The sequence below is a fragment of the Passer domesticus genome, chromosome 19 (genome assembly GCF_036417665.1).
Source record: "Passer domesticus isolate bPasDom1 chromosome 19, bPasDom1.hap1, whole genome shotgun sequence".
Taxonomy (NCBI): domain Eukaryota; kingdom Metazoa; phylum Chordata; class Aves; order Passeriformes; family Passeridae; genus Passer; species Passer domesticus.
The window spans coordinates 3,927,532-3,953,375 of NC_087492.1; the positions used below are offsets into that span (position 1 = coordinate 3,927,532).

General features: G+C 45.0%; 1 protein-coding gene and 1 long non-coding RNA gene across 4 annotated transcripts in view; both read left to right on the forward strand.

Annotated features, from left to right (window-relative positions):
* The window catches only part of SSH2 (slingshot protein phosphatase 2), a 91,895-nt gene that overhangs the window by 5,837 nt on the left and 60,214 nt on the right, over positions 1 to 25,844 (forward strand). Inside the window, exons 2-3 of one of the 3 annotated variants that reach the window (XM_064394667.1) lie at positions 4,565 to 4,662; positions 23,082 to 23,125. In XM_064394667.1, coding sequence (XP_064250737.1) covers positions 4,651 to 4,662; positions 23,082 to 23,125 — 56 coding nt within the window. In that variant the 5' untranslated portion in view covers positions 4,565 to 4,650. The remainder of the gene's footprint in view (positions 1 to 4,564; positions 4,663 to 23,081; positions 23,126 to 25,844) is intronic. The other 2 variants (XM_064394668.1, XM_064394666.1) reach the window with 2 other exon arrangements.
* On the forward strand, positions 22 to 3,290 carry LOC135283660 (uncharacterized). Its single transcript, XR_010349332.1, has 2 exons — positions 22 to 2,780; positions 2,901 to 3,290. It is a non-coding gene; the product is annotated as an uncharacterized LOC135283660 (long non-coding RNA).

Consider the following 25,844-nt stretch of genomic DNA (forward strand, 5'->3'; position numbering starts at 1 on the left):
CCTTCTGGCCCCGGTAAATGGAACGCCCCTGGCACTGAAACGCCTTGTGCTTGTGGCTCCTCGCTGCTCTTGGGTGCACTGCTCCTCCTCCTCCTCTTCCTCCCAAGAGACTCCTAAACTGAGGCTTCATGGAAATAATGAAGTTACTGCATTGATGGGGGTTGTTTCAGGGTGAAATTCTGGGGAACTTAAGGCCACAGTGTAAACTTCTTGTATTGAAGTAATCAAAGACTAAATTAGAGTATTTCATCTGAGCTGTTTTGAAAGAAGTGTTTTATCAGAGATCATACTGTCCCTGTACTGAGCTCATACCAGAGCTCAGGAGGTGGCTTTGAAGCTTGAGCTTCCACTGCTCTGCCAGTAGAGAAACACAGGAGATCTTGGAGAAATAAATTCCAGAGATGTTGTCTCAGGAGTTGGACTGCAACTTGTAACTGAATTAAATATCCGAAAAGGGAATTTTAATGTGGAAATCCAGTCCTGTCCCAGGGAACTGTGGCTGTCCTATTCTCATTGGCTGCTACCATGTCCTTTCTGTTTTGATGAACAGAACTATCATATTTAAAATTGCAGCAAGAACTTTTAAGACTTGTTCAACTGGCTTGGTTTAGCTTCAACAGCTGACATCTGAGAATTGTGTACATTAGGATTCTTCAGAAAAAACCCTGAAACAAAACATGTCATGCTTTTCATCTTTTCATTTTACAGGATGATGAGAGGGAGGGATAGGGCATGTGCCTTGCATGTGTAAAGTGCTTTGCTTTCCAAAGGAGAGCTGGTTGGTAGTTAGAGGTAGTCTGACTCTTCTGAGTGGTGCAGAACCAATCCTTTCACTCAGTCCATCTGAAAATTGAGTTTCCCACAGATCTCTGAAGCTCCTGAATGGACTGCAGAGAGTCAGCTGATGTCTGTGAGCTTCTTGTGTAGTAGCAGGTATCCTTTGGAGCCTGCTGTTCCCTTGCAGTAGTTCTGAGTTCTGGAGCATCTTCAGTAGGAAACAGGGTGTCACACTGGAAATTTAGCTGATGAGTTGCTGTGGGGCAGGCAGGGAAGTGACTCAGCTCCCTGACCTACAGACCAGAGCTAAACCTAGGTACAAGAGGAAGTGCTAGGTGATGAGATAAAGGTGTTTCTGGAATAAGGGGTGATTCTTTTTTTGTTCTTCTTTGTTTCTGTTGTTGTCTTTCTTTTTTGTTTTCCTTTCCACGGTCCTCCTCAACAGTTTAAAATAGTTTAAAGACAAACAGCTCTGGGCACGTTCTTCAGAGGTGCTGTAACCACTGCATTTAAATACACTGCTTCAAGATGTGGTAGGAAACAGCTACCTCAGTGCTGTATTGTCTTCCTGAGTGAAGTGCAAACCTCGAAATGACAGCCCTCCTCTTTGCCCTTTCACATTGCAGAATGGTTAACAACGACTTAATTCACTCTCTTAACCAAATATTTTTCTTATGTAGCATCTAGTGAGTTTGATTATTGGGAGTTTGCTCTGGGTTTTTTTTCAGCTGAGTTGTGCTTGCGTGGGGGAGCAAGCTTGTGACTTCAAAAAGTGAAGTGAAACAGGACAACTTAGACCTTTTTGTTCTTTGTGGTGTTTCTTCCTCCTTGGTAGTATTTTGGTTCAGCAGCAGTTGTTAGAATGTGTAAGTCTGAATTCCACCTCTCAATGAATCTTAAGACAGTAGCTACCCCTGTAGTGTGGGTCGAGTTTAATATTGCATAAACTTGTCAGTACAGTTGCAGATTGGAATCAAATATTAATATATTATCTCTTGCTTTTAGTGTTTGCCTGCCATTGCATCCCTCAGACTTTTCTGTGTGGCTGCCTTGGTGCTGGGAGGGAATTGTCCTTCAGTGCAGCTTCTGCTCTGCTCCTGAATCTCAAATAAGAGATTTTCAGGGAAAACCAATATGAGCAGAGCATATTTTCAACCCCCTTCCCAAAAGCTGGGCATAGTTGTAGGATACTTTAAGGCAAGGGAGTTATTACTAGTTAACATTTGTAGTATGACTGGAATAGAGTTTGCACAGTCTCAGTGGGTGAAAGGAATATTTTTCACATAGACTTTACAGATCCCTGGTTTCATCTTGTGCATCATGCTGCAAAGATAACAACTGTGCCACACGCTTCTGCAACCCACACTTCTGGTCCTTGAAGTGGAATTTTTCTCCTTTACACATAAACCAGAAACTGCTCCGTTGGGGAGGAAGCTCTGTTTAACTTAGATCTGTTCATGTTGACCATACATGGCTGAGATGGTTATTTTGGGGCAGTTTCTATCTGCTTCTCATATGACTGAGAAAGTTCAAACTTTGCCTTGAGGAGAAGGGAAAACTTTGAGAACGTTTTTTTTTTAGTATTTGAGGAGAAGATGGCATGAGCCAAAATAAATTTTTAAGCTTGAGCACTTGCTCACATCTTGGTCCTGAATTTGAGAAGTGCCCCATTTAAAAAGTAAAGTAATAAAAAACCCAACAGAACCAAAACTAAACAGCCCCCTCCCTACAAACAGCCCCACAAAACCCAACCCAAAATTACTCAGCTTGTTTAAAATTTAAACTTGCAAGTTTGATTTTAGGACAGGTGAGCACAGAACACCTTGAGCTGAAAGAGTACAAGACAGAGACAGCTTGAGGTGAGAAGCAATCTGTGTGTGTCAGAATTTCATTTGCTTGCTGGGAAGTGGGACATCCTGGACATACTCCAGCCTCCTTAAACTTCATTTTGATGGTGGAAATTCTCTGCATATGCTGTGGGAGATGCTGAAGGACCCTGAAGGGTGAGAGATACCAGCAGGGTTTTAGTGCAGACTCTTTTGGGGGCAGATGGGGAGCGATTTCCTGGCTGAGTGCTGATAGTTTGTCTGACGTGCAGCGTTGCTCTTTGTGGCTTGGCACAGGTTCAGTGCTCTGTGTGGTGTGGAAGCACACTGTGTAAAACGTGAGAACTTCCTGCTGTGATAAGGAGCCAACAGTTCTTCCAACAGGTGCAGTCTTTAGCTGCAGTCCTGAAGATGTAACAGAAATGTTTGCTGTCATGGGCCTCTGGTATTGTCAATCTCAAACTGAGTCTGGCCTGAACAGTTCAGAAGGGAGAGCTTTGCTTTTTGCCTTGCACTGCTATGATAAGAGAATTAGGAGGGGAAGCTGTGTTCAAGAATCTCTAATCCATGATGGTGGCTGTGACTGAAACGAATAATCTTATTTTAAAGGGTGCTCTATACCACTAAAGCTTTATAAATATTAATTTTGTTCATTTGTTTCCTAATAAAAGGCTTTTATTCATTAAATCGCTATTTATTTATTAACCTGACAAACTAATAGCAAGCTCTCTTCTTTCAGTGTATGCATGTGCCATATCACAATTCTGCTTGTCACCGTAATAAGAACTTCATTCATCTGCCTTAAAATGTCATTGATAACAACCTGGCAGTGGCCCAGCTTGGAGCAAGTTAACTACAAAAGGCTGCATTGTAAACCTTTCTGAGAGTACATGCTACATTAAGTCTAAAATTTTAAAAAAAAAAAAAAGAGAAATGTGCAGGCTGGTCTGAGTGTCATACAACTGCCAAATAGCTCCAAACCTCTGGAAAAAAAATTGGAATTTTGTACAGAGGAATTCTGGCTGAGATGAGTTAGTTTGAAATGAAGGATTCATTCTGCTCACTTTGAAATCTTTGGGATACACTGAATTTATAAACCTTATCTTAAAATGAGAGGGAATGCTTTGCTGAACCACAAGCAGCTAAATGAGAGCTTGGACATGTAAGGTTGTTGTTATTTCCTTTAGTCTTGTCTTTCTGTGACCAGGATAAAAGCTACAATCTGAAAACAGTCACATGCCTCTGGAGTTAACTGCTGGGAATACTGGGAGCTTGTCTTGGTTATAGAAACCTTCCCTGACCCCATCTGCAGCCTGTGCACCAAACATATTTATCCCATAAGTTCCCAGAGTGCAAGGAGGGTCTGTCACACGCTGAAGTTCAAATACCTGCTCTCTGCCAGCTCCTCTGGAGAGACCTGAGCTGCTCCTTGCTCTGCAGTCCTGTGTATGGGGCTTCATGTTCACGGAGGTTTAGGGCGTCCTGCCTTTGACTCTCCTGCTCTTAAAACTGTTACAGATTAAATCAGTAGCCTGGGTGAGGGTGAACTGACCTGTCCATGCAGAGTTTGTGAACTTTATGGACAGAAGCTCCCAGGGATCTTTAAAATGGGCTGTGCCCTGTGCTGCATGTGAGGGCTGTGGGGTTTGGTACAGCCCCTGACCTAGGCACTCTCACTGAACAATTTAACAGCTGAGTTGACCGTGAAGCTTTAACACATCTTCATCCAAGGTCTTCTGGGAGCACTCTAAGCATGCATTAAACACCATGGTTCTCATCCTGCACCCCAGACAAGGCAAAAGCTCAGGCAGTGTGGGGAAGGGCTTGCTCACAACTGATGGGTTTACAGTTGGATTTCTTAACTGGAACACAGACTGCAAGAGTCTAAAAACTAAAAACCCCAAACCCTGCAATTTCATGCTGCTTCACTTGTGTGGTTTTTGTTTTGTCTCTTTCTTAAGTATAGTGTATGGACAGCGCCATGGGTTAGGGAACACTTCAGCTTCATCTTCAGAGACTTTTCGTATGTAGCCTTCTGCTGAAGTCAATGGGTGTGGAGGTAAGCGGTGCCGAGCGCTTTCTGACAACATCACTGCCACCCACTCTGCAGCCTGATGCACACAGCACTCCTTGTATTTGAGCATTGTTTTTCTCCAAAAAAGTCGCATGCGGTTGCACAATAAAGACACGGCTTATTTGTGTAATGCAAATCTGTTCCTGCTTGTTGGTACAAAGTGCAAGCAGCGAGCATCAAAGTGCGGAGACTTCACAGATCTGCATGAACACTTGCCACTGAACTTCAGTGACATCCTGCATTATGTCAGAATAAAAGATGACATCACAGTTGGTCTGTGAGTGAATGGGATTTGAACTCAGGGTTGAATGTTGCTGCCTGGAGCATTTGTGCTGCTGATGCTCAACACCCTTTGCTCTGCTACTGTTTGTTTGTTTATGTGTTTTTACAGTTGCTGAGTTTAGTTTCTCAAAGGTTAATTATTTTATCAGGAGCCAGTCAGAATTGGAGTTTCCTGTTTCCTTGTCTTTCTGTTGATTTCCTTTCCTGTTGGAACACAACTTTCTCTGTTGAAACAACTCAGTTGCTGCGTTCTTCAGTTTCTGTCTAGTGCCTTGAAGTGTCTGAAATGGCCTGATATTCTCACAGAGATATTGACAGTGGAGTCTGGTGACTAAATTGTTGTGATAAAACAAAAATTCATTGGTTGATGCTGTTGAAATCCGCTGACTTTTCTATGCTCCTAATAGAAGGCTTTAAAATATCCAGCTGCAGACTGATCCTCTCCAAGCATGTGACACTGACATCAGTCCTAGAAGTGAGGCGTTGAACTGCCTCCAAAAATGAGCTCATCGGGTAATATTCAATGCACTGATTTAGCAAAATATTAATTAATTTGATTACATGGTCACCTGTACATACTGCTTGAAAGATAGGAATTCTTTCCAATTTTAGTTGCTACTGTTCCAGATACCAGTGTTACAAAGATCCTGTTGGTAGGACACCCTGCTCCCACTGTATGCTGGGACCTGGGCTTGGCAGAGCCTATCTCTAATTGCCACTAATTTGCTCTAAGACTTGCCAGTTTCTTGACTTTTCTTCTCCCTGCATCCCTCCCAATATGCTGCAGGGAATAAAACAAGATTCTGTTGTCAAGCCATCCGTCTAAAGCCCCCATAAAACTTGCTTGATTTTCTTGTGGCTCCTCTGACTTTTTTAAATGCCTGTGTGAAAACACAGCCATGTGCTTTCCCAGAAGTTTGGGTAGTGGTCTGTCTTCATCTTGACCTGCCTGATGCCGAAGCTGAGTGACCATAATGAGATTAAACCCTGGCAGAAGTGCCCTGGAGGCTTCCTCCCCTCCTGTAGCTTGAGGTCAGCTGCAGTAACTGCAGACTTCCTCTTACAGCCCACACAAAGACCATGGGTTCAGGCAACACTGGACTCATGGTGACCCCAAATACTTGCCTATTATTTTATAAACTTGAAGAAATTTTGTATTTTCCTTTAATTATAGTTGTAGCATATTTTAGATGCAACTGTCCAAGCATATCCACATGTGTTTGATTATTTATTTGAAACATGGGCATGGGAGAAACAGTTTGTTAGAAGGGTTCATGTGCATTTGTGCAGAAACAGTTTTGTCTTCCTCCCTCCACCCAGTATTTTCTGCCTGTTACTGCACATTGCAGGATTGTTAGTTTTGGATTCTGTTTCCCTCTGAATACAAGCCTTTATGGAGCTGCCCATAATGTTGCTCTTTTCTTTCAAGAAACACTGCTGCTAACTTAAGACAGAGGAAGATGCTGTAACGAAGCCTGAATTGCAAACTGTTGTGCAACTAAAGAATGGTATTGTGCAAAACAGAGTGGAAAAACGGCTGCTGATGAGCACAGAGAGTTGAGGCAACGAGAAGCCCTACTTAGAGGGCAAGAGGAGAAGCTGGGTTTGAAGAACAAGCAGTAGAAAACAAGATAGGAAGGCTCCATTCCTGCAAGAGTAAATGATCCCTCAGAGCAGCCAAGGAGGCTGTTTGATGTGAACTCTGTGCAAAGTTCAGTGGAGAGTGGGCTCCAGTGTCCCAGGCGATGCTGCTTCTTCCTCTTTCTTGTTTACAAGAAGCTGGCATGATTTCAGAATCAACTACTAAAACATCCTTGGTGGGAGAAGAATTGAGATCACAAAATGCATCTAGAAAGTTATTGCTACAGCAGTAGCTGTTGAAGCTGGCTGCTGCCTGGTTTTGGTTAATGTCAGGAATTGTGCTGGTGGGAAGTGAGTCCTGGGCTGGGACTGTGAAGTCCCCCTTGTGCCTCAGCACAGTTCTCAGCATACTTCAGATGCTGCCTCTGCAAAATGATGAAATAAACTTCCTCTTTTCCCAGTAAAATGCCTGTGGTACATCATGGAGTTGTTTTTGTCCATCCTTATTTAACAATAACAAGGGTTGTGCAGAAAACATGCAGGGCATGGAAATGGAGAGCTGAGCCCCATCTATCCTCTGCTGCTGAGGGGTGGGAGGAGGTAGGGGAGCATGGAAAAGAGGAAAACAGCTTTGCCTCCGCCTGTTTTGATACTGAAGAGCTCTTCCCAGTGATCTGAGAAGGGGGTGGGGAGAGAACCAGATGCTCTTAGGAAGTTCATACCATTGTTAATAATGTAATTCACAGATGGTGGTGAGGGCCTTGAAGAGGCTTTCATGCAGTACTTACGCTCTGTAACAGATCATCACATAAGGGCTCACAAATAGAGATGACTTAATCACAAGGATGAGTCTACAGTGATCTGTTTGATGGTAGGCCTGCAGATCACTGCAACCTTTTTAAACAGTTGAGAGCCTTCAGGATCCCTGGATGCTGAGCAGTAGAATTGGACCAATCCCTAATTAAATTGTCAGGATAAAATGTTTGTATAGCTTTGAGACCTTTCCAATGAAAATGGCTCTTGAAATTAAAAAACAAGTTCCTTTGTCCTAGTACAGAAATCAATACAGGTAAAGCATGAACATCAATTTGTACAATGACATCTTGTTAAGAGGCAGTTCTGCTTTTATTTCCATTTGTGTTCTTGGAGCTGGAAGCAGAGCTTGTGTGTGTTCTGAATAGCTGTCAGTACTTTGTGACAGCTAAGGAGGATTGTGCCTTGCATGTCCTCCTGTTGAAAAAGAAGTCGCTCATAGCTACCAGCTTTACAGCAAATGCACAGGCTGCTGGTTTTCAGACATGTGGAATCAGGAAAGATTTAGCTCAAGTGCTTGCAGTAAAATTCAATATTTGTCTGTTTGTGAGAGGCTTATTGATAAGATCTTCACTGGCTGCTGGTCAGCTTTTGCTGTAAGCTGTGTAACTACAAGTATTTATCAGGGACCTGTAAGCAATACTGGCTTGCACGTGTAGCACTAGAAATCAAAAGTTTCAAATAACATGAGAACTGATCTTGGCTTTGTTGTTTGTTGCTGTCTTTTCAAGTGCAGCTTCTCCTTTTCTAAGAGACATTCCCATTGTGGCTTTTATTATTATTAACTTCTTCAGGTTTAAATTGAGTTTAGCAAATTGACTTCTTGTGATGTTTGTCATGTGATGGTTTATGAGCTCTCAAGAATGTGCTCCTGTGACTTAGCCATGTATTTGCCTGTACCAGTGCAGGCTGTATCATGTGTTCTTGTTGGTCTTGCATTTGAGCTAAGTAGTGGAGGGGGTTGGGAGAAAAAAAAAAAAGTTGGGGGGAACTGATTCAGGGCTAAGCTACCAGAAATTCTCAGACTGCTTAATTTGTGACCTTGTTCCCTAGTTAAATGCAACCCAGGATTTTCTGCCTCTTCCATAGTTTCACAGAAGTGTTTTCTGCATTAAAAGCTGAGTTTTTATCTTACTACCCTTGTTAAAAACCAGGAAAACCCAATGCTTTGGTAAAAGAAATACCTTGACATCTTGGGAGAAAAGATTTTTTTAATCCTTGGTGGGTGGGTGTGCCTTAACTGAGAAAGTTAGAAACTGTCTTTCTGATCCACATTTTTTTTGCATATATCAACTGTGGCATCTGTAAAGCAATATCTTTATTACTGCAGTAAAATGAACAAAGTTGAAATGACTGCATCTGTGCCAAGAATTTTTGGTTTCTCCACAATGGCCAAAGTTTTGGAGCACTGTGAGTGCTACCAGTGAGTCTCCAGCTCCTTGTCCCACTGCCTGCCTCTGATGTCTGTGTCCAGGGGAAGCAGAGCCCTGCCAGGACTGAGAACTCACAAGGTTTATTTTAGGTTTAAGCAGCACTTTCCAGCATTGGGCATCCTTCTGTTTATTTTCCTAATACCATGTAATGCTGTTTCTCATTTATATATACACATACATACACATACATTTATGTATATGTGCTGCTACTGCTGTTCAATCCTCTGCATTTCCCCCTCTGCATTTGTGTAAATCAGGTTTCTGCAGAGCTGTACCTTATACAGATCCCATACTATGAGGGTTTTTTGGTAGTTTTTATGTCTGCGTGGGCTAAGCATTTCTTTAGATTTGAATCCAACATCAAAGTAACATTGGTTTAATACAATGTTTTTATATCACCTTTTTTCCTCCAAGTTGGATTTTATTTTCAGCTCTGACTCTCTTATTTTTGCTGCATAATTTGAGACTTTTTGCTTGCTCTTCACATTATTTAAAAAAAAAAAATCAACCCACACACAAAACTCTGTTTTCCTTAGCTCATACAGTATTTCCACTTGGCTCAGAAGATGTGGATTTGTGAGCTGAGGGAATCCTCGTTTGGCTGGTCACCCAAGCTTTCTTCAAGAGTATTAGAAGGATCTACAGCTTAAGTTCATCAGAGGGATGACCTGCTCTGGTTTTAATGAGATTTATTATACCTGTACCTGTTGGATTCTGTGGTTTTGATCTTCAAAATGATCTGAATAAACCTGTTAGTGAAAGCAAACTGTTGACAGAAAACTGACTTTACTCAATCTGCCCCGTGTTAAGATTATTGATCTTTGGAATTAAAATAATGTCCATTGTGGCATTGGCATGGATCTTCTGTGAGATGTTTGGCAAAATGCTTGTATCCATGCTTCCCTTCTCAACTCCTCCAATCCCCCTCTCAGAAAACCACACTGATCAAACCCTGATATTGCAGTCCAGGCTTGGAGAGGGTGGAAGAAACAAATCTGGATGTAGGAGTTGATGGATGATTGTGTGTGGATGTTATGGATACAGCTGCATTCCTAACACAGAGATTGGGAGGGGTCGGTCTTGGCCAAATGTAAATGTGTATTTTTCTTAAAACTGCCTTGCTTTTCATGAAAGCTCAACAGCATTTAGTGATTTGAGTTTTGTTAGCTTAAAGAACCTGAGAGTTCTCAATTGCTCCAAAATGAGTTTCTGTGAACTTTCAGCTTGTCAAATATTTGTGGTCCTACAGGGCCTGGAAGGGGATCCAGAGGCACTGGAGGGGTATAGAAGTGCACTGGTTATGGCTGAGTGAAGGCAGCACTGGGGAACAACATGAGCAGGGAAAGTGGTGTCTGGAATGAGAGTATCTGGGTCAGCCTCCTCCGAGGCTGCAGGACATGTGAGATGCTGCTCTAGTCTGCTTTAACTTCTTTCAGTTTGGCGACTTCCACGGAGGTTTAACACAGCTCTAGAAGATGCAGGTTGACAGGCCTGCAGCAGAGGTGGCCAGTGAACACAGAGATTTGACTTGTTCCATCAAGACTTGGCAAGCCTGATGACTGAGTGATCTCTGGAGCCGTGAAGAGGAATGTGGCCTGTCAATAACAGAACTCATCAACTTTCCTGTGCTGGCACTGGGATTTTGGACACGCAGCACTCAAGTCTGAGACAAATGCATTGCTGGGTGTAACGCCTTTCCTTTTTTTTATTTGTACCTATTAATGGAAGCAGAGAGCATAATGTAATCTTAAAATAGCTCCTCCGTGAATGCAGAAACATTCCACTTCTGTCTAATTGGCCATTCAGAATGAGCATTTAAATATGCACCAGAGACTGAGCGGCGGCTTTCCATATCCGCGTGAATGGAGCTGGAAATGTGCTGCACTGCAGAGCTGTGCAGGCTCCTTGCTTTGTCCTCCTACCCCACACTCCTCACTCAGTGTGACTGCTCTACCCTGGGAGGCAGAATGCATGCCCTACTTGCTGTCTCTTTGGTTAGGCAGCAGCTGAGGGGGCTGTTCATTTTCTCTACTCTCAGACTGAGGATCTTGGAAGCACTAGGCTGATAAACAGTCCTCAAAACCAGATTTCTCTTTCTCTTGGTTGTGAATGACCAGGAACACAAAGAGCTTATGGTCCGAGTCCTGGCTCCAGTGCATGCCTTGGAGAGCTTGGCACGCACCAGGGAGCCCATGTGCAGTGTTTTGACTCTGGCAGGCAGGGCCTGCTGCCCCAGCTTCACAATGAGAGTAAGACACACAGATACACGTGGGGGCTGTGGGGACAGGATCCATGTGGTCAGTTGTGTCACTGACCTAAAACCTGTCCCAGCTTAAGGACTTCTCTTGCACCCACTCACTGCCTGCCCGGAGGATGGTGCCAGGCAGAGCTCTCTCCCAGGGGACAAGTGGGTAGGGTCTCACCTGTCAGAAAAGGGCACACTTTTATTTACCACTTGTCCTGGCTTTCTCTGCACTGTAGGAGTCAAATTCCTCTGTGCCTTCACTGGGTGTATTTTGTTTTCTGCTGGGCAAATGCACATCATTGCTGGCTCAGACTGTTGATGTTTTGTGCGTAGTAAGATTGTCCTCATGGTCTGCATGTGCTGGACTGTGTATGGCACTGGCCTCTCGTGGCAGGCTGAGGGTGAGGGCTGGCTCCCTGTCCTAGTGCTGCTTTCACTCTCCTGCCCGTGGGCTCAGTGCCAAGGGAGCTGCCTGGGCCAGACCAGCCAGGCAGAGTCTACAGAGGTGATTTTCTTTCGCTGATCTGTGTTGCTTTTCCAAATCCCATATGGCCTATATGGCTGTAATTGTAGCTCATTTAGAGCTGACCTCAAAGGCAAGTTCTCCTTTCTTCCCAAAAAGGAGAGGTTTTCACATAAGGGCTTACTCTGGTTTAAGGCTGCTTTATCTTAGTATAACATAAACCTGTTTCTAGTTATCTTAAGGCAGAAAGCAACTAGAGGATTTGGATTGGACTGGATGATTGATTCCTGCTGATTTAAGCAATCCATAAGGACTGCCTTTTGCCCTTATCTAGCTAATCTTAATTTCCTTTTCCGGCATAGGCAGCAACAAGAACTTTACGCTGTCTCTTGCAGTGGGACAGAGTTCTGGGAAGTGCCATACTCTGAGCACTGGCTTCTGCAGCTCTGCTCTTCAGGTGGTTATTTATGCAAGGCACTAGCCAAAGGGAAAGGAGAGTTTTAACTGGATTAACCTCAAGAAGAGAGTGTGGGGATTTAGGGATTAAGGAACCAAAAGCAGCCAGCAATCAGTGACTTAAAATCTGCAGTAAGAGAGCCAGTCTCTACAGACAGGGAATACAGTCCTTACCTGCACAGCATTGAGATTAGCAGTGTTTTTACCTTTGAGATCTTGGAGAGGATGGTCTTAAGGATGCAGGGTTTGTGTAGGGTGTTTTCTCTGAAGACTTGTGTATTGATGGGAAATTATTCACAATTGGCAACTCTTTAAGAAAAAAACTAGTTAAGGACTGAGTGCTCAGATGAGATCTCAAACCTGGCACTGGGAAGGTATGTTGGTGGCTTGCTCCAATATAATGAGAACATCTGGTTTCCATAGACTTGTAACTCTTGTAACTTCATGCACTCCCCTTTTACACCTTCTACGCTTGCCTTTAAAGTGTTTCTGTCGTCCCATATATTTTTTTTTCCACTGATGCTGTTATGTATCCCCTGCAGGGAAAATCCTGCTAGATTACCGGATTGATAGAAAGATTTGGAGGCGCGGGGGAGATCAACAAAAACCTGTTACTAAGGAGACACGAGTTTTAGCATTGAGTCTCTAATGGCCAGTCTGCCGAAGGGGAAACAGATGGCACAAAGGAGGCTGGGATTATACAGACAACTACCACAGGGCTGCAAATCTGATACATCCATTGAACTTCCTGGGGTCAGGCAAATCCAGCCTTGTGCCAGGACTAATGTGGTTCCTTTGCCTTTGGCATCGTGTTTGTGTCCTTCTGTTAAAGGCTGTTCTGGACAGTGGGCTTCTGCCTCAAACATCCCTGCCCCAGGGAGCAGCGAGGTTTGGCACAGAGTGAGGGCAGGTGGCTGTAGGGAAGTGTGTCCCTTCTGACAGGTCAAGCTGTACCTGCTGCCAGTGGCTCTCCCTTCCTGAGAGGGGGAAATAACCCAACACAACCCTGCATTCTGCTTGAGTACAGCTTTTCTCCTCTTACTGGTGCACTCATGTAGAAAAGTGACTTCTGTCCTGGGAGAATGGGAGGATGGATGGTGGCCACAGTCGCTCCTGGCTTGTGACACAGCCTGGCCTTTATTACAATATAATGTTTCACAGAGGCTTGAATTTCAAGAGTGATGCTCCCAGCTGTGTGCTGCTTGCTGGGCTCCTGCTTCCCCAGCTCCTGCCTGCTCCAGAGAGACGTGACACGGCACTGCTGGTCTGGACAGAGCAGTGGGTAAATAAGCAAAGGCAGAATTCATCCTGGCTGAGGAGAAATAATGCCGGAGTCGCTTTTGCAAGAGGCTAATTAACATCTGGTTTTGTATTTAACTTTCAGGCTGGCTGTAGAGAGTGTTGCAGTAAACAGGACACTGATTCGTTAATAGTAGGAGAGTGCTAAATGACTACAGTGCTAGAATTAATAGCTTGACAGCATATCCTCTTCTCCTCTCCTCCCACAGCAATTTGGACTGATACCCAAATAAACAATAACAAATAGATTTTTGGAGGAGCTGACTGGGAGAAATAACAAAAGTCAAGGGGCACTCGTTATGCAACATTGTTCTGCTAGTATTTGACTCATCCAGAAAACCCTGTTCTACTCCCTAGCTTCATTTTCCTTTTTATTTTTTTTTCTTCAGCCTCTGTTGAGGAGGTGTTATATTTGCTGCCTTGCTTTTGGTCCCTCAGAAACTCCCTATACCCTTGGATCTCCAGTTGCTGTAGGCATGGAGTGCTGGAAGAGTGTGGGCAGAACCCTACTGCAGAGAAATAGCGTGTGAGACCCTATAAACCAGCTTGGGTCAGGCAAGAAAATTGCTCTGGCTTTAATTCCAACCACATGAGACTAATACCTGGGTGTAATTTGTGAAGAAGTGAGGGAATCTGGGTAGTTTATAAGTGTTATGTCCCAGTTCTAGCAGCACTAGTCCCCTGCCAGAAGTGGGGCAGGTGGAGGCTGCTGTGCACCCCGGGGATGACGGATGTGAACAAGGAGTACACTCTGTACCTTGTGATTCTCTCTGCAGTGTCTTGCCAGGGAATATCTTCAGGCCTTCCTTTCCCTCTGCTCTCCACAGACTCTGCTTTGTGTCCTGCATGCACAGAAAGCTGTCCCAGCAATTCCTTTTGAAGTTTTGCCTGAAGCACTTGGGGGTTTTTCCTTACCCAAACGGAGGCTAGAGGTGAAGGGACTTTGCTGCCAATTCCTGTTCTGATCTAGAGTCTAAACTGCTGCTGTTACAGCTCTACCAGCCACTTCTGTTCTAGATATGTCACTGCAATAGAGCAGAGCCTCCCCGGCTGTGCTCCTGCTTGAATCCAGGGTTATGCAATAGCAGCCTGCGAGTGCCAACGCAGATGCTGCTGCATCCAGACACGCTGTACAATGTAGTTGCTTGGATACCCCTTTTTTTTGTTATTTTTCTCACAAATGCTAGGTAACAATTTGCAACTCGTAATTATAACGTTGAACACAGATTCAGGTTAAGCAATGTAAAGAATTAGAAATATTAATGATTTCCTCCCTGCTTTTTAAAGATTGAACATTGTGGAATTTGTAAAGATTGAGTGTTGCTCTGTTCTCTTTTCAGAGTCTTTATTTCATCTTCATAAGTGTTAAATAACTTCCCCCTTTGAGAATATCTTTCATCCAGAAAATCATCTCTTAATTATTGATGCAATATGCCAAGATCCCTGAGTGGCCTGGCTGCTGGTGCTTTTATTTTGGGTAGGTCACGAAGATTTCTGCGCTGCTCCTAATTCTCTGTGTTGTGTGTTCCTTACGTCAAGAGGAGATTTGACAGGGACTTGCAGGGATTGGATCTCAGAGGAGCTGTGTGGGTGAGAGTCTCCTGTAGCATTCTGGCAGGGAGAAGGATGCCTTTGTGTTACAGGCAGCCCCTGGGCTCTACGAGCTGGTGTGGAGTGAGGGTGCAGCTGAAACACGTCTCAGGGATGGCTGCGTGTGCTTCAATCTGTGGAATTTGAGGCAAAATGAAAAAACACTGCCTGGTTATGCTGCTGCTGACCAGGAATTAGACTTTTAGCAAGAGGGCTGTGCTGGCACAGCTTCATTTTGTGGACATAGCTATGACATAAGTAGGAGTGGTATCCAAATAGCTCCATTCTTGTTCCATTATAGGAATAATATATTTCCTGTATGGTGCAGGTGGATCAGCATTGTTTTAGTGACCCTACTGTACATTCTGGAAGAGTCAAAGCTCTGGAGTTACAACTTGATCAGAGCCCTAGAATAACTCCCTGATTTCTAATTGAGATAACTCCTGCAGGGATACAAATGAGCGTGCACCAAGGTAAACTAGATGCTAACAGGAAGATGGCTGATTGCAAGACAAAGACCCTTCCCTTTGCCGTGTACCTCCCTTCCTTCCACCCTCCTCCTCCTAAAATAGCCTTTCAGCATGAGTGAAAACCAAATATTTTCCTCTCTTAAAAACACTTTTAAATGCTTGTTTGTGTCAATGGGAAAGTAATTTAACCCAGAAGCTGGTATTGTGCATCTGCTGTGTCTGATCTATGTCCTTATTCCTTATAATGCTTTCCTATTGCTCATGGATGGTAAAAGAGAATCAGCTGCAGTTCCAGGTCTCTAACTTCCCTGCATATGGCTCATTAGCCAGTTTGCTTTTCAGGCTCCTTCAGTCTTGTTTCATTCTAGCTGCCACGTTTTTAATGCAGCAGTTGAGGAGAGTCTCTCTCTGTCCAGCTGGAAACAGGCCCAGCTTCTGAGGTGAAGGTGTCAGCCCTGTGGGTGAGGAGGTGCATGGCCAGGGCTGCTCTGGGAGCTCTGGAGGGCACTGGGAGGTTGAGTAAGGTCTGTGTTTTAACAGGCAGTGAGTGACTGGAGAGGGTCTGAGGTGTCAATGTCCATCGTGCTTAATTGCAGAGGGACAATTTCATGCATGTAAATGTGTCAGCCTGCATGAGTGGTTAATGAGCGCTGCTCGTTGTGGTAACCTGTGGAGCTGGGATTTCATTTTAATCACAGACTGCTGGCTGTGTAGAAGCCCTGCCCTGAGATTCACCAGTGTACACATGCATATCTTTGACTTGGTCTTAGTCAAACTATACCCTTGACGTCAGCAACAGTTTCCAGTATGAAAACTGGAGTTCCAGTGCCTGTGTTTGTACAGCTCTGAGTCTTCTCACACTTGGCCCATTACCATAAGCATTTGTTACTGTTCTAGGGAAACAAATGCTCCTAGATTGTAAGATTTCCAGTTGACAATGTCGTTAGCTTTGCCTAAAAGGAGATTAAGCAGGTACCTTTAGGGTTCTAGTAGACATTAAATCCAGCAAAGCATCATAATTACATTAAATACCTGTCTTTTCTGTCGTACTTGCAGGGTGCTGAAGGGCCTTCTGAAAGTCAGGGGGAAGATCTATTCAGGGAGACAATAGTTCTGCTGGGTTTTTTTCCTTAGTGTCTGTACGTGACTAGAGATGATGTGCTACTACACAGTTTTAGAGAGAGAAACTATATTAACACACATTTGATGTAGGGTTATTTAAAGTGAATATATATCTGCAATGCATGGGGGGTTTTTTCTTCCCCTTAGATGGGTCTCTGATTAAGGCAAAAGCTGTTATACTCCTCATCAGGCAGGCTGATTTTACTGTAGAAATTCAGTTGACAGTAATCTGCTTTTTAATCTGTTCTTGTGGTGTAGTGTAGCAGGCTGTGTCACACTGTATTTCTCATCCTAACTCTTGTTGTACCAGTTGAAGGCTTGTAATTTTTGTCTTGAAGTGTCTGAGTTTTAGTTCTGCAGTTTTTAGTGAGTGCTAATCTAAACAAGGTTTGCATAAATCTTTTTGCTCCAGCGGGAAGATGAAAGCTTTGATAAGGAACTTATTCTTTTCTCTCTCCCGAGCAGGAGCACAATGTCTTTGACCTAAATATACCAATTACTGACATAGCAAAGTGATACAGAAAACAATCCAGAAGGAATGCCAACCTCTGAATGAACACTTGGCTGCAGAAAGCTACTGGTTATGTGGAACCTCAAATCCAGAAGACATGTGAGGAGGAAAACAGCATTCATTCAAAACATTTCATGCAAATAGTGAGGGATGAGAGAGCAACAGCTGGAGAAATGCTTCTTAACCCTTATCCCTATGGCTCAGGAGAGGTAAAAGCTCTATGCAAAACACAGTGCAGTTCTCCCCTTTCTTGTTTGTGGCCTGGTTTGCTCAGCTTTTTGAAGAACTTTTATGTCAAACTTAAAGGCTTCCTGGTAGCAGCTTCTCCTTTAAAATGTGTTTGATGGCAGATAGAAGTATTTTGAAAAGTAGCAGTAAGCTTCCTCTCTAGAGCATGCTAGGTGACTTTATTAATTAGTTTCATAATTTTTATTCATGATTAAGGTTAACCACCTCCAGAGACCGATGGAGTCTGAAGTGAACTGGTTTTCAGTTCAGCTTTGAGACCTATCCTCTGTTAGTGAGTACTTGCACATTGCAACCACACTGATGGTTTCCAAAATACACTGAGTAAATTGGTTCACACAAACTGCCACAGATTTCTGGTTCTCTTGCAGCTGTGGAATTTGCAGACTCTGGATGCCCATTTTTTTGGTGGCAAGGGACCCTTTTTAGTGCCAAACTGCTTCTAGACATGGTTGGACTGGAAGTGGTACCTGGTACAGTTCTGTATCTGCCCTCAAACCCCAGTGAATTTGTGTGTAGTCTTGGGCTTCTTGCAAGAAAAAGGGAACCTTTTATCAACCCAAGTTTTGGAGTCAGCCCTTATTTCGTTTTCCCAGGCAGTGTTGTTGCTGGCACTTCAGCCATACTGCAAATGCAGCATGTGTGGGCTTTTTGCTCACACAGTTTATTTAAGAGATTGATACAACTCAGACTACTGCAGAAAAGTCCCTCTGCTACAGAAATGTGTAATAGATATTTGGCAGTGCGACTCAAACATTTGTCTTGCTTTGTTCCAGCAGATGATTTGAGATTATTGATAGGACCAGCTTTGTGCACGTTGTGCTGTTGAACAGGAATCTATCAAATATTTCATCTTGGAAGGCACTGAACTTCAGTTCTGTGGGATGTCCACGCACAGATCCTCTTCCCTTGGACTTCATAAGCCTGCACTGAGTTGCTTCTTTGGGCATCTGGTGCCAGTTCCATGCAGATGTTGGGTACCCCAGGGCATCTCCACTGTCACCACGTGTCTGTGTCAGGAGTTGAGCCCTAAGGAATCTGATTGTCCAGTGGATGCTCTTATCTCTGTGTGCCTTGTGTTGCTTTAGAGGAGAGGCTGTGGCTGCAGCAGTGGCACCCTCTGCAAGACTTGACCAGACTGGGTTATCCATGTGTTGGGAAATAGTTGTGGGAGGGTGGCTTTTGTACTGACTTGCTTAATATTTGCTGGCACATGAGGAGAGCTCCCGTATAGAGAAGTGTGCAGTGCTCTGTGTGGCTGCAGCCCAAACCAAGGGACACTGGGACACTGGTGGATGCTGTGAAAGGAGCATGTGCATGGTTTAACCACTGGATCAGTGCCTGGTTGCACAGCCTCTGATTTGACTGAAGCAGCTGCCTTCTTCCCAGGAAAGGTCATGTTCAGCTCAGAGACACTTAGTGTGTGTCTGAACACCTGGATGGGATGTAGGCAGGGAAAGAGTGGGCAGGGAGCTAGGAGACTGCTCACTTAATTACAGTCCTTTGCTTTGTAGTTCCTCCTTTGAGATGAGCCCAAAGCTGTCCCCATGGTGGACGTTTGACCATGTTAAGTGAAAAGCCCCTCTGATGGCATGGATACATCTGACTGTTGCTTTGTTTGGGGGCAATCTATATTAACTAATTTTCTGTAGTGTCTGAAGTGTTCACCTCACAGCTACAAGTGAGATGTTGACTTAAGGGGTGAAAACTCTCTAAATTATTGGTGCTCTTTTGATACTTGCTGGCTGTGACCACTCCTGATAAAAACACTTCCCAAGTGTTGTCTATACAGTCAGGTATGTTGGCATAAAATCATACATAGCCAGCAGTTATTAAATGGGAATCCTTTTAAGCTTTGAAAGATGTTTTTTTTAGGGTGTAGTCTGTGTGAAATGTTCCTTGGTTAATAGAAATGTAGTGATTATTAGGCGCATGACTTAGGCTAATAATCGTATCTTGCAGCGCAGGAACTTGCTGTGATGTTCCTTATGTTAAATCCAGGCAGACAGCTCCAGTCCCCGTACGTAAGAGTGGAGATTGAATCTTGTTTATCATTACATCAGTCTGCAAAAAGGAGATTTATAAGAGCAGAATTGTTTGCGTGACATGGAGTGACTCCCATTGTATAGAACAGAACAGCTCTCCAAAATTTCTCTCCTCTCCCTTGCCCTTTTGATGACAGATAGTTGGCAGTGGATCAAAGCACAAACAGGATTAATGTTTTGCATATTCTGTCCTACATGGCCTGAAAGGAGCAGAGATGGAATTTTTCATCTTTCACTTTAAACTGCATTTAATATCGTGGCCTAGTTTAGAGCTATGCGACTCATTCCTTCCATTTCCCCTGAGGCCGCTGTTTCTGGTCAAGGAAAGCAGGGCATGACTCCCTCTGGAGCTCATCAGTGCTGCTCAGCTTCCTCCAACGTGCAGGCTGGTGGAGAGCCTGGCTTGAGGCTGGAGCAATCCAGCATCAGGGATCTCCAAGGAGCATTTGTGGCAGCTGCCATTCTTGGATCTGTCGCTGTGGTCACATCAGGGGTGCTGCAGGGAACCCAGAGCTGGGGCAGCATCCAAACTTCTTGTCAGCACCTGTGCAAAGGCAGCTGTGAAAGCTGGAGTGGTGTCACAGGTCACACCTTCGAATAGCTGCTTTCACTTTCCAAGGATGCTGTCCGAGCATGTTCCTTCCAAAAGATGTCCTCGGAAAAGAACGTTTGAGCCGCGTCTCAGCTGATGAATTGTACTGGCAGCAATACTTCTTTACCTTTGGAAATAGGCTGGAAATGGCGAGAAAACGTGGAGGTTCTGGTTTAGGGGCCCTGTCAGTGCTGAGCCGTGTCATTGCTGGAGCCGTGTCAGTGCTGAGCCGTGTCAGTGCTGAGCCGTGTCAGTGCTGAGCCGTGTCAGTGCTGGAGCCGTGTCAGTGCTGAGCCGTGTCAGTGCTGAGCTGTGTCAGTGCTGAGCCGTGTCAGTGCTGGAGCCGTGTCAGTGCAGAGCCGTGTCAGTGCAGAGCCGTGTCAGTGCTGGGGCCGTGTCAGTTCTGGGGCCTTGTCAGTGCTGAGCCGTGTCAGTGCAGAGCCGTGTCAGTGCTGAGCCGTGTCAGTGCAGAGCCGTGTCATTGCAGAGCCGTGTCAGTGCAGAGCCGTGTCATTGCAGAGCCGTGTCAGTGCAGAGCCGTGTCAGTGCAGAGCCGTGTCATTGCAGAGCCGTGTCAGTGCAGAGCTGTGTCAGTGCAGAGCCGTGTCAGTGCAGAGCTGTGTCAGTGCAGAGCCGTGTCAGTGCAGAGCCGTGTCAGTGCTCAGCCGTGTCAGTGCTGAGCCGTGTCATTGCAGAGCCGTGTCACTGCTGGGGCCGTGTCAGTGCAGAGCCGTGTCAGTGCTGGAGCCGTGTCACTGCTGGGGCCGTGTCAGTGCTGGGGCCGTGTCATTGCAGAGCCGTGTCAGTGCTGAGCCGTGTCAGTGCTGAGCCGTGTCAGAGCTGAGCCGTGTCAGTGCTGGGGCCGTGTCAGAGCTGAGCCGTGTCAGTGCTGAGCCGTGTCAGTGCTGGAGCCGTGTCAGTGCAGAGCCGTGTCAGAGCTGAGCCGTGTCAGTGCTCAGCCGTGTCACTGCTGGGGCCGTGTCAGTGCTGGAGCCGTGTCAGTGCAGAGCCGTGTCAGAGCTGAGCCGTGTCAGTGCTCAGCCGTGTCAGTGCTGGGGCCGTGTCAGTGCTGGAGCCGTGTCAGTGCTCAGCCGTGTCAGTGCAGAGCCGTGTCAGTGCTGAGCCGTGTCAGTGCTGGGGCCGTGTCAGTGCTGGAGCCGTGTCAGTGCTGAGCCGTGTCAGTGCAGAGCCGTGTCACTGCTGGGCCGTGTCACTGCTGGGGCCGTGTCAGCCCTGGAGCCGTGTCAGTGCTGAGCCGTGTCAGTGCAGAGCTGTGTCAGTGCTGAGCCGTGTCACTGCTGGAGCCGTGTCAGTGCTGGGGCCGTGTCAGCCCTGGAGCCGTGTCAGTGCTGAGCCGTGTCAGTGCTCGAGCCGTGTCACGGCTGGAGCCGTGTCACTGCTGGGGCCGTGTCCCCTCGGAGCCCGTTCTCCCGGGAGCGGCCCCTGGGCGGGCACATCGCTGTCCTGCCCTCCCCTCTAGCGGGGAGAAGCGTCCCTGCAGCCGCCTGGGCTCCCCACGGGCACTGGGGGATGCTCTGCGGCTGCAGGGTTTCACAGCGACCACAGCGCAGCGGGAGCGGCAGCAGCCCCTTGGAGTGGAATGTGTGAAATGCGGGAGCATTGGCTGGATCTTCTTGGACGCCCTGTCCTTGGATGCATTTGCAGAAGGATGGGGTAAAGGTGGTTCCGATACCTGGATCTGACCACTCTGTAAATCCAGGACAAAACTTGAGGTGCAGGGAAGGAGTAGGCTGCAGGCAGGTCAGAGTTGCTGATGAGAAGGAGGCTGCTGAAGGTTAGTTTTGTTCCAGACAGCATCCCAGGTACTGGCAATGGGTCTCTTGCTCAAATCACACTTGTCTACAGTTCTGTTTTCGTAGCCAGTTATATTCTGAGTGAATGCGCTCCTCACACAAACCTGCTACATTTATGTCTGCTATCAGAGAGATGTAAGAGTTTCAGCAGAGACAGATGGTGATTAATTGGGCCATGTCTGGCCTCCTCCACACTGAGCTCCTTAGGGTTGAGTTTTGAGGGGAGCTAAGATAATGATCCTCATATTTCAGGATCTCCTCCTGTCATTTGTGGGACTTTTGGCTATGGCACACCAGGCTTGCCAATTGCTGTGACAAGGATTTTTCTTGGCAGGTAGAAATAACTGTTCATTATAATACTAAAAATGTTTGCATAGCTTGAGTTCCTGAGCAGTACAAACGAGACTTCAAGGGCTCTTTCAGTTGTTTTGCCTTACTGTGGAGTTTGAGGAACTTGTTCTCCAGCTAAATACACACTTCTTATTCAAAAACCCCATCATGTCTTTAGCAATTCTACATGTAATGAAACATCTTCCCCTCCCTTCTGACCTCTTTCTCTTGCTCCCTCAAGTCAACTTCTTGTAAACCCACAGGGAACTCAATTGGAACTTATGTTCTGGCAGGATTGCCAAAGGAGACCTGCAGGAGGGAAGCCTAGAGCAACCAAGAACAAAATTATCTTTTCCTTTCTCTGTCTGAAATCTGTTTTTCATGGAATGCCCCTGTCCTGACAAAACCCTTGGTATGTTTTAAAATGCTTTTTCCTTGTGGACCTGTATGAACATAGTAAGTTCTCACTAATACAACAGATCCTGTACCCTATCTCCAGTGCCTGGCAGGGTGCATGTAAATTAATTCTGTGAAGCAGAATTAATTGCTGAGATCTCTCTGCTGAGGTATTGCTTTGGGCTGTAGTAGGTAGGCCTAGTGAAATTCCACAGCACATTAGAGATTGTGCATATTAATATCTCATCTAAAGCAGCCTAATATGTCAGATTTCTCCTTTCTGGTCATATCTGTGCTCACTCAGTTTGATTTGTCAGGTTTATTACGTGCTGGTTTTGTGGATTTTTACACTTGACTAGACTATGAATTAATATGATCTCCATAAGGTAATAAAAACTCAGAGATTTTTGCCTACAAGTGAACTATGTGTTTGGCTCTTGGCCTGCCATATTTGGCAGGGGTCACTGGAAGTCAGTGCAAAAGCATGCAAAATCCTGCAGGGGCAAAAATTCCTGTAAAGTTGAGTTTTTAAAAGGCTTTTGAGAGAACATGAAGTGACAGCTGAGCAGAAAGTGAGTTCCTCTCTAGTGACAGCTGCATGCAGGAGCAGGAAGAGTTCCCCTTGCCTTACACAATCAAACCAGTGAAATGCAAGCCTTTGCTTTCTGCATGTTTTAAAAGATTTTAATGTTTTTCTCCTTTCCTTATGCATGCAGGAGGCAGACAGCGGGGAAGAAGAATGCCGGTCCCAGCCCAGAAGGTAAGACTGTCACTCGAGGCTCACAGGAGTCCTCGAGGATGCCTGCCTGTGTGGAATGTTCCTCTGGCATGTCCTGCAAACACACATCACCTTCTGCCTGTTGTTGATGTTGCACAACCGTCTTAAATGAGCCTTACTGAAAAATGGGTTCTAGTAATGGGTTTGCTGCAGCAGGAAATGGGAAAAGTCAGACTGCACACTAAAAAATAAATATGGGGAACAGTTGGCAAAGATGTCAGGGAATATATTCTCCAGACTGCTGTTTCTGTAGCTCCCTCCAGTGTCCTGTGTTGCTTCTCAGGATTTAGTCCACCAGCAGAGTATTCTGAGAGGTAACCAGACTAATAAACTCTTGTTCTCTGGTTAAAAAGTCCCTGTTGCCATCAAGGGTGATCCTGATCCATACAGGCACCTGCTGCTTAAATAGCACATTCAGGATTTGTGGATACTTGCTGCTGATGCAGTCAAATTTATGCTCCAAAATTAGGAGACACTGAGAATTTGCAGGGGTTTTTTTGTTTAATTTGGATTGTTTTGCAGGAGGTGCTCACCTCTTGTAAATGCTGATTTCAGTTGCTTCAGGAAGACCTTTTTTTTGTAAATGTTATTTGGTAAAAAAGAAACATTGAAACTCAGCTGATTGAATGGTGATTTTTATAATGTAGGTGTAGTCTGCAGGGTAAGACTTCTTGGGGTGTTGTAAGCTTTATTTCCTTTCCTGTAAACCATCAAAAAATTATTTCAGCTGAACCTAATAAAAGCAAAAATTGTATATATCAGGTGACTTTTCCAATGGCAGTAACACTTTTGTGGCTTAAAATGTTGCAGCCAGATTTTGTGAAAGGCTTCAGATTCCCTCCAGAGGGAGCAAAGAGGAAGTGAAGGTGAAATGGTTCTCCCTTTATGAGCTCTCTGGCTGCTATGGTTCTTTGCTTAATGGTGTTTGAGTGAGTAGGTAGCAACAGAAGCCATAATATCTAGCATTTAAAATACTTGAGCAAGATCTGGGCTTTGTGTTTTGGGGCCAACTTGGATAAATCTGCAAAAGAAAACACTGTCCTGGTTGCACATTCCCATGATTTCACTGTAGTTCTGTGATTCTGTGGCTCAGGGAAGGTGACTGCCCTGTTTACTTCAGTCTTCCAGCCCTAAATGATGATTTAAGAATTGCTGTTTCTTCATTTTACAGCTTTCATGAGTGAGAGGAAAGCTGGAAAGCACAATTCCCGAAGGCTCAAATTGAACTCAGCTAAACTCCAATTTTTCATTTTACTCTTGGCCTTCCAGCAGTCACAAGATCAGCTCATGACTTGATCTCAGTATACATAATGTATTGGAAGGGATGGGAGGTATTTAATTGTTGTGGGCACTTAGCAACCATTGTAGGTTAGGTCTGAAATGAGCATTTTTAAAATATATTTGAAATAACTTCCTGGGGTAGGAAATGACAACCTGCTGTTGATGTGGTGATCTGAGCTCTGTGACTCCTGTTACTGGGGTCACAGAGCTAACTAAAACCAAACTCCTTCTGGGGAAAAACAAGGCGGTGGGTGTTAAATGTGTTTGATTACAGTAGGATAAAAATAATAGAGTCAAATGGGGTAAGTAGTGAACCTGGAGTCCTGCTGTGGAGGAGCAGCAGATGTCCATAAACAGTTCCTGAGTATATCTAATCCCCAGTTTTCACAAGAACATAGCAAGTAGCAGCTATTAAAAATGCAGGCAGTAAAAAGGCTACAGATTGAGTTTGGCTTAAAAGGAAAAGTGTGTTTCCAGCTGCAGTGTCACTCAGGTAGTGCTCTGCAGTAACCCGACATTGCTCACTGCCTGCCTGGGCACAGCCCACTTCTCCTGAGGCTTCATTCAGGTGACCTGGCTGCAGCTCCAGGCAGTGGTCAGTGTTTGGGGTGGGATTTTTTTTTTTTTTTTCTGTTTATAAAATTCTTCTGGTGTGGAGACCTTTTGTCTCCTGCGGTCATGGAAAATGTGTTCATGTGCTACCTCAGCGTGTCAGGCATCAGGCATGTCCAAACTCATCCTGGTAACTGGACACTGAAGCCAGGAGTACTGCTGTGGTAGGACTAAATGCATGTTTGCATAAATAAAATAACTTTTCAAAGGTTATTAAATAGGATCCTAGTGCACAAAGGTGTTAATGCTTGCAAGGGAGTTAGTGAAGACCTGAGCATAAGCACATGGACTTGTTTGGTGTCAGATTTTGGCAGTGTTCAGTCTTGACAGTCATTGGGTAGAGCCTTCATTTCCATTCCAGTGTCCCCATGTCTCTGCACAGCCTGGGGATTGCTGTCTCAGAAGAAATGTTACACTCAGATCCAGCTCCACAGCACTGCTAATCCTGTGGTTAGCAAAATCTAGATAACTTCTTGTGTTAGGTTTCTGCTGTTTATCTTCCCTCCCTGATGAGGTATGGGATATATATTGAGGTGAGGGGAACATGCAGGAAAGCCTGGCAGCAGGACAGAGGAGGGACAGTGTTTGTTGAGCAGAGACTAAAATGTCATCCAGACAGGCAGAGAAATAAGTTACAAACATGTAGGTGATCACCATACTTAAACAAAATTATCTGTCTGTTTGCTGACCTGTGCTTTTTAAATCTAACACCACAGAGGCCTGTGATTGCCTGGACTGGGTCCCACAGAGAAGGGAGAAGTGTGTGAAAATGCTGTTTAAACATAAACCTGCTCTACAGAGCATTCAA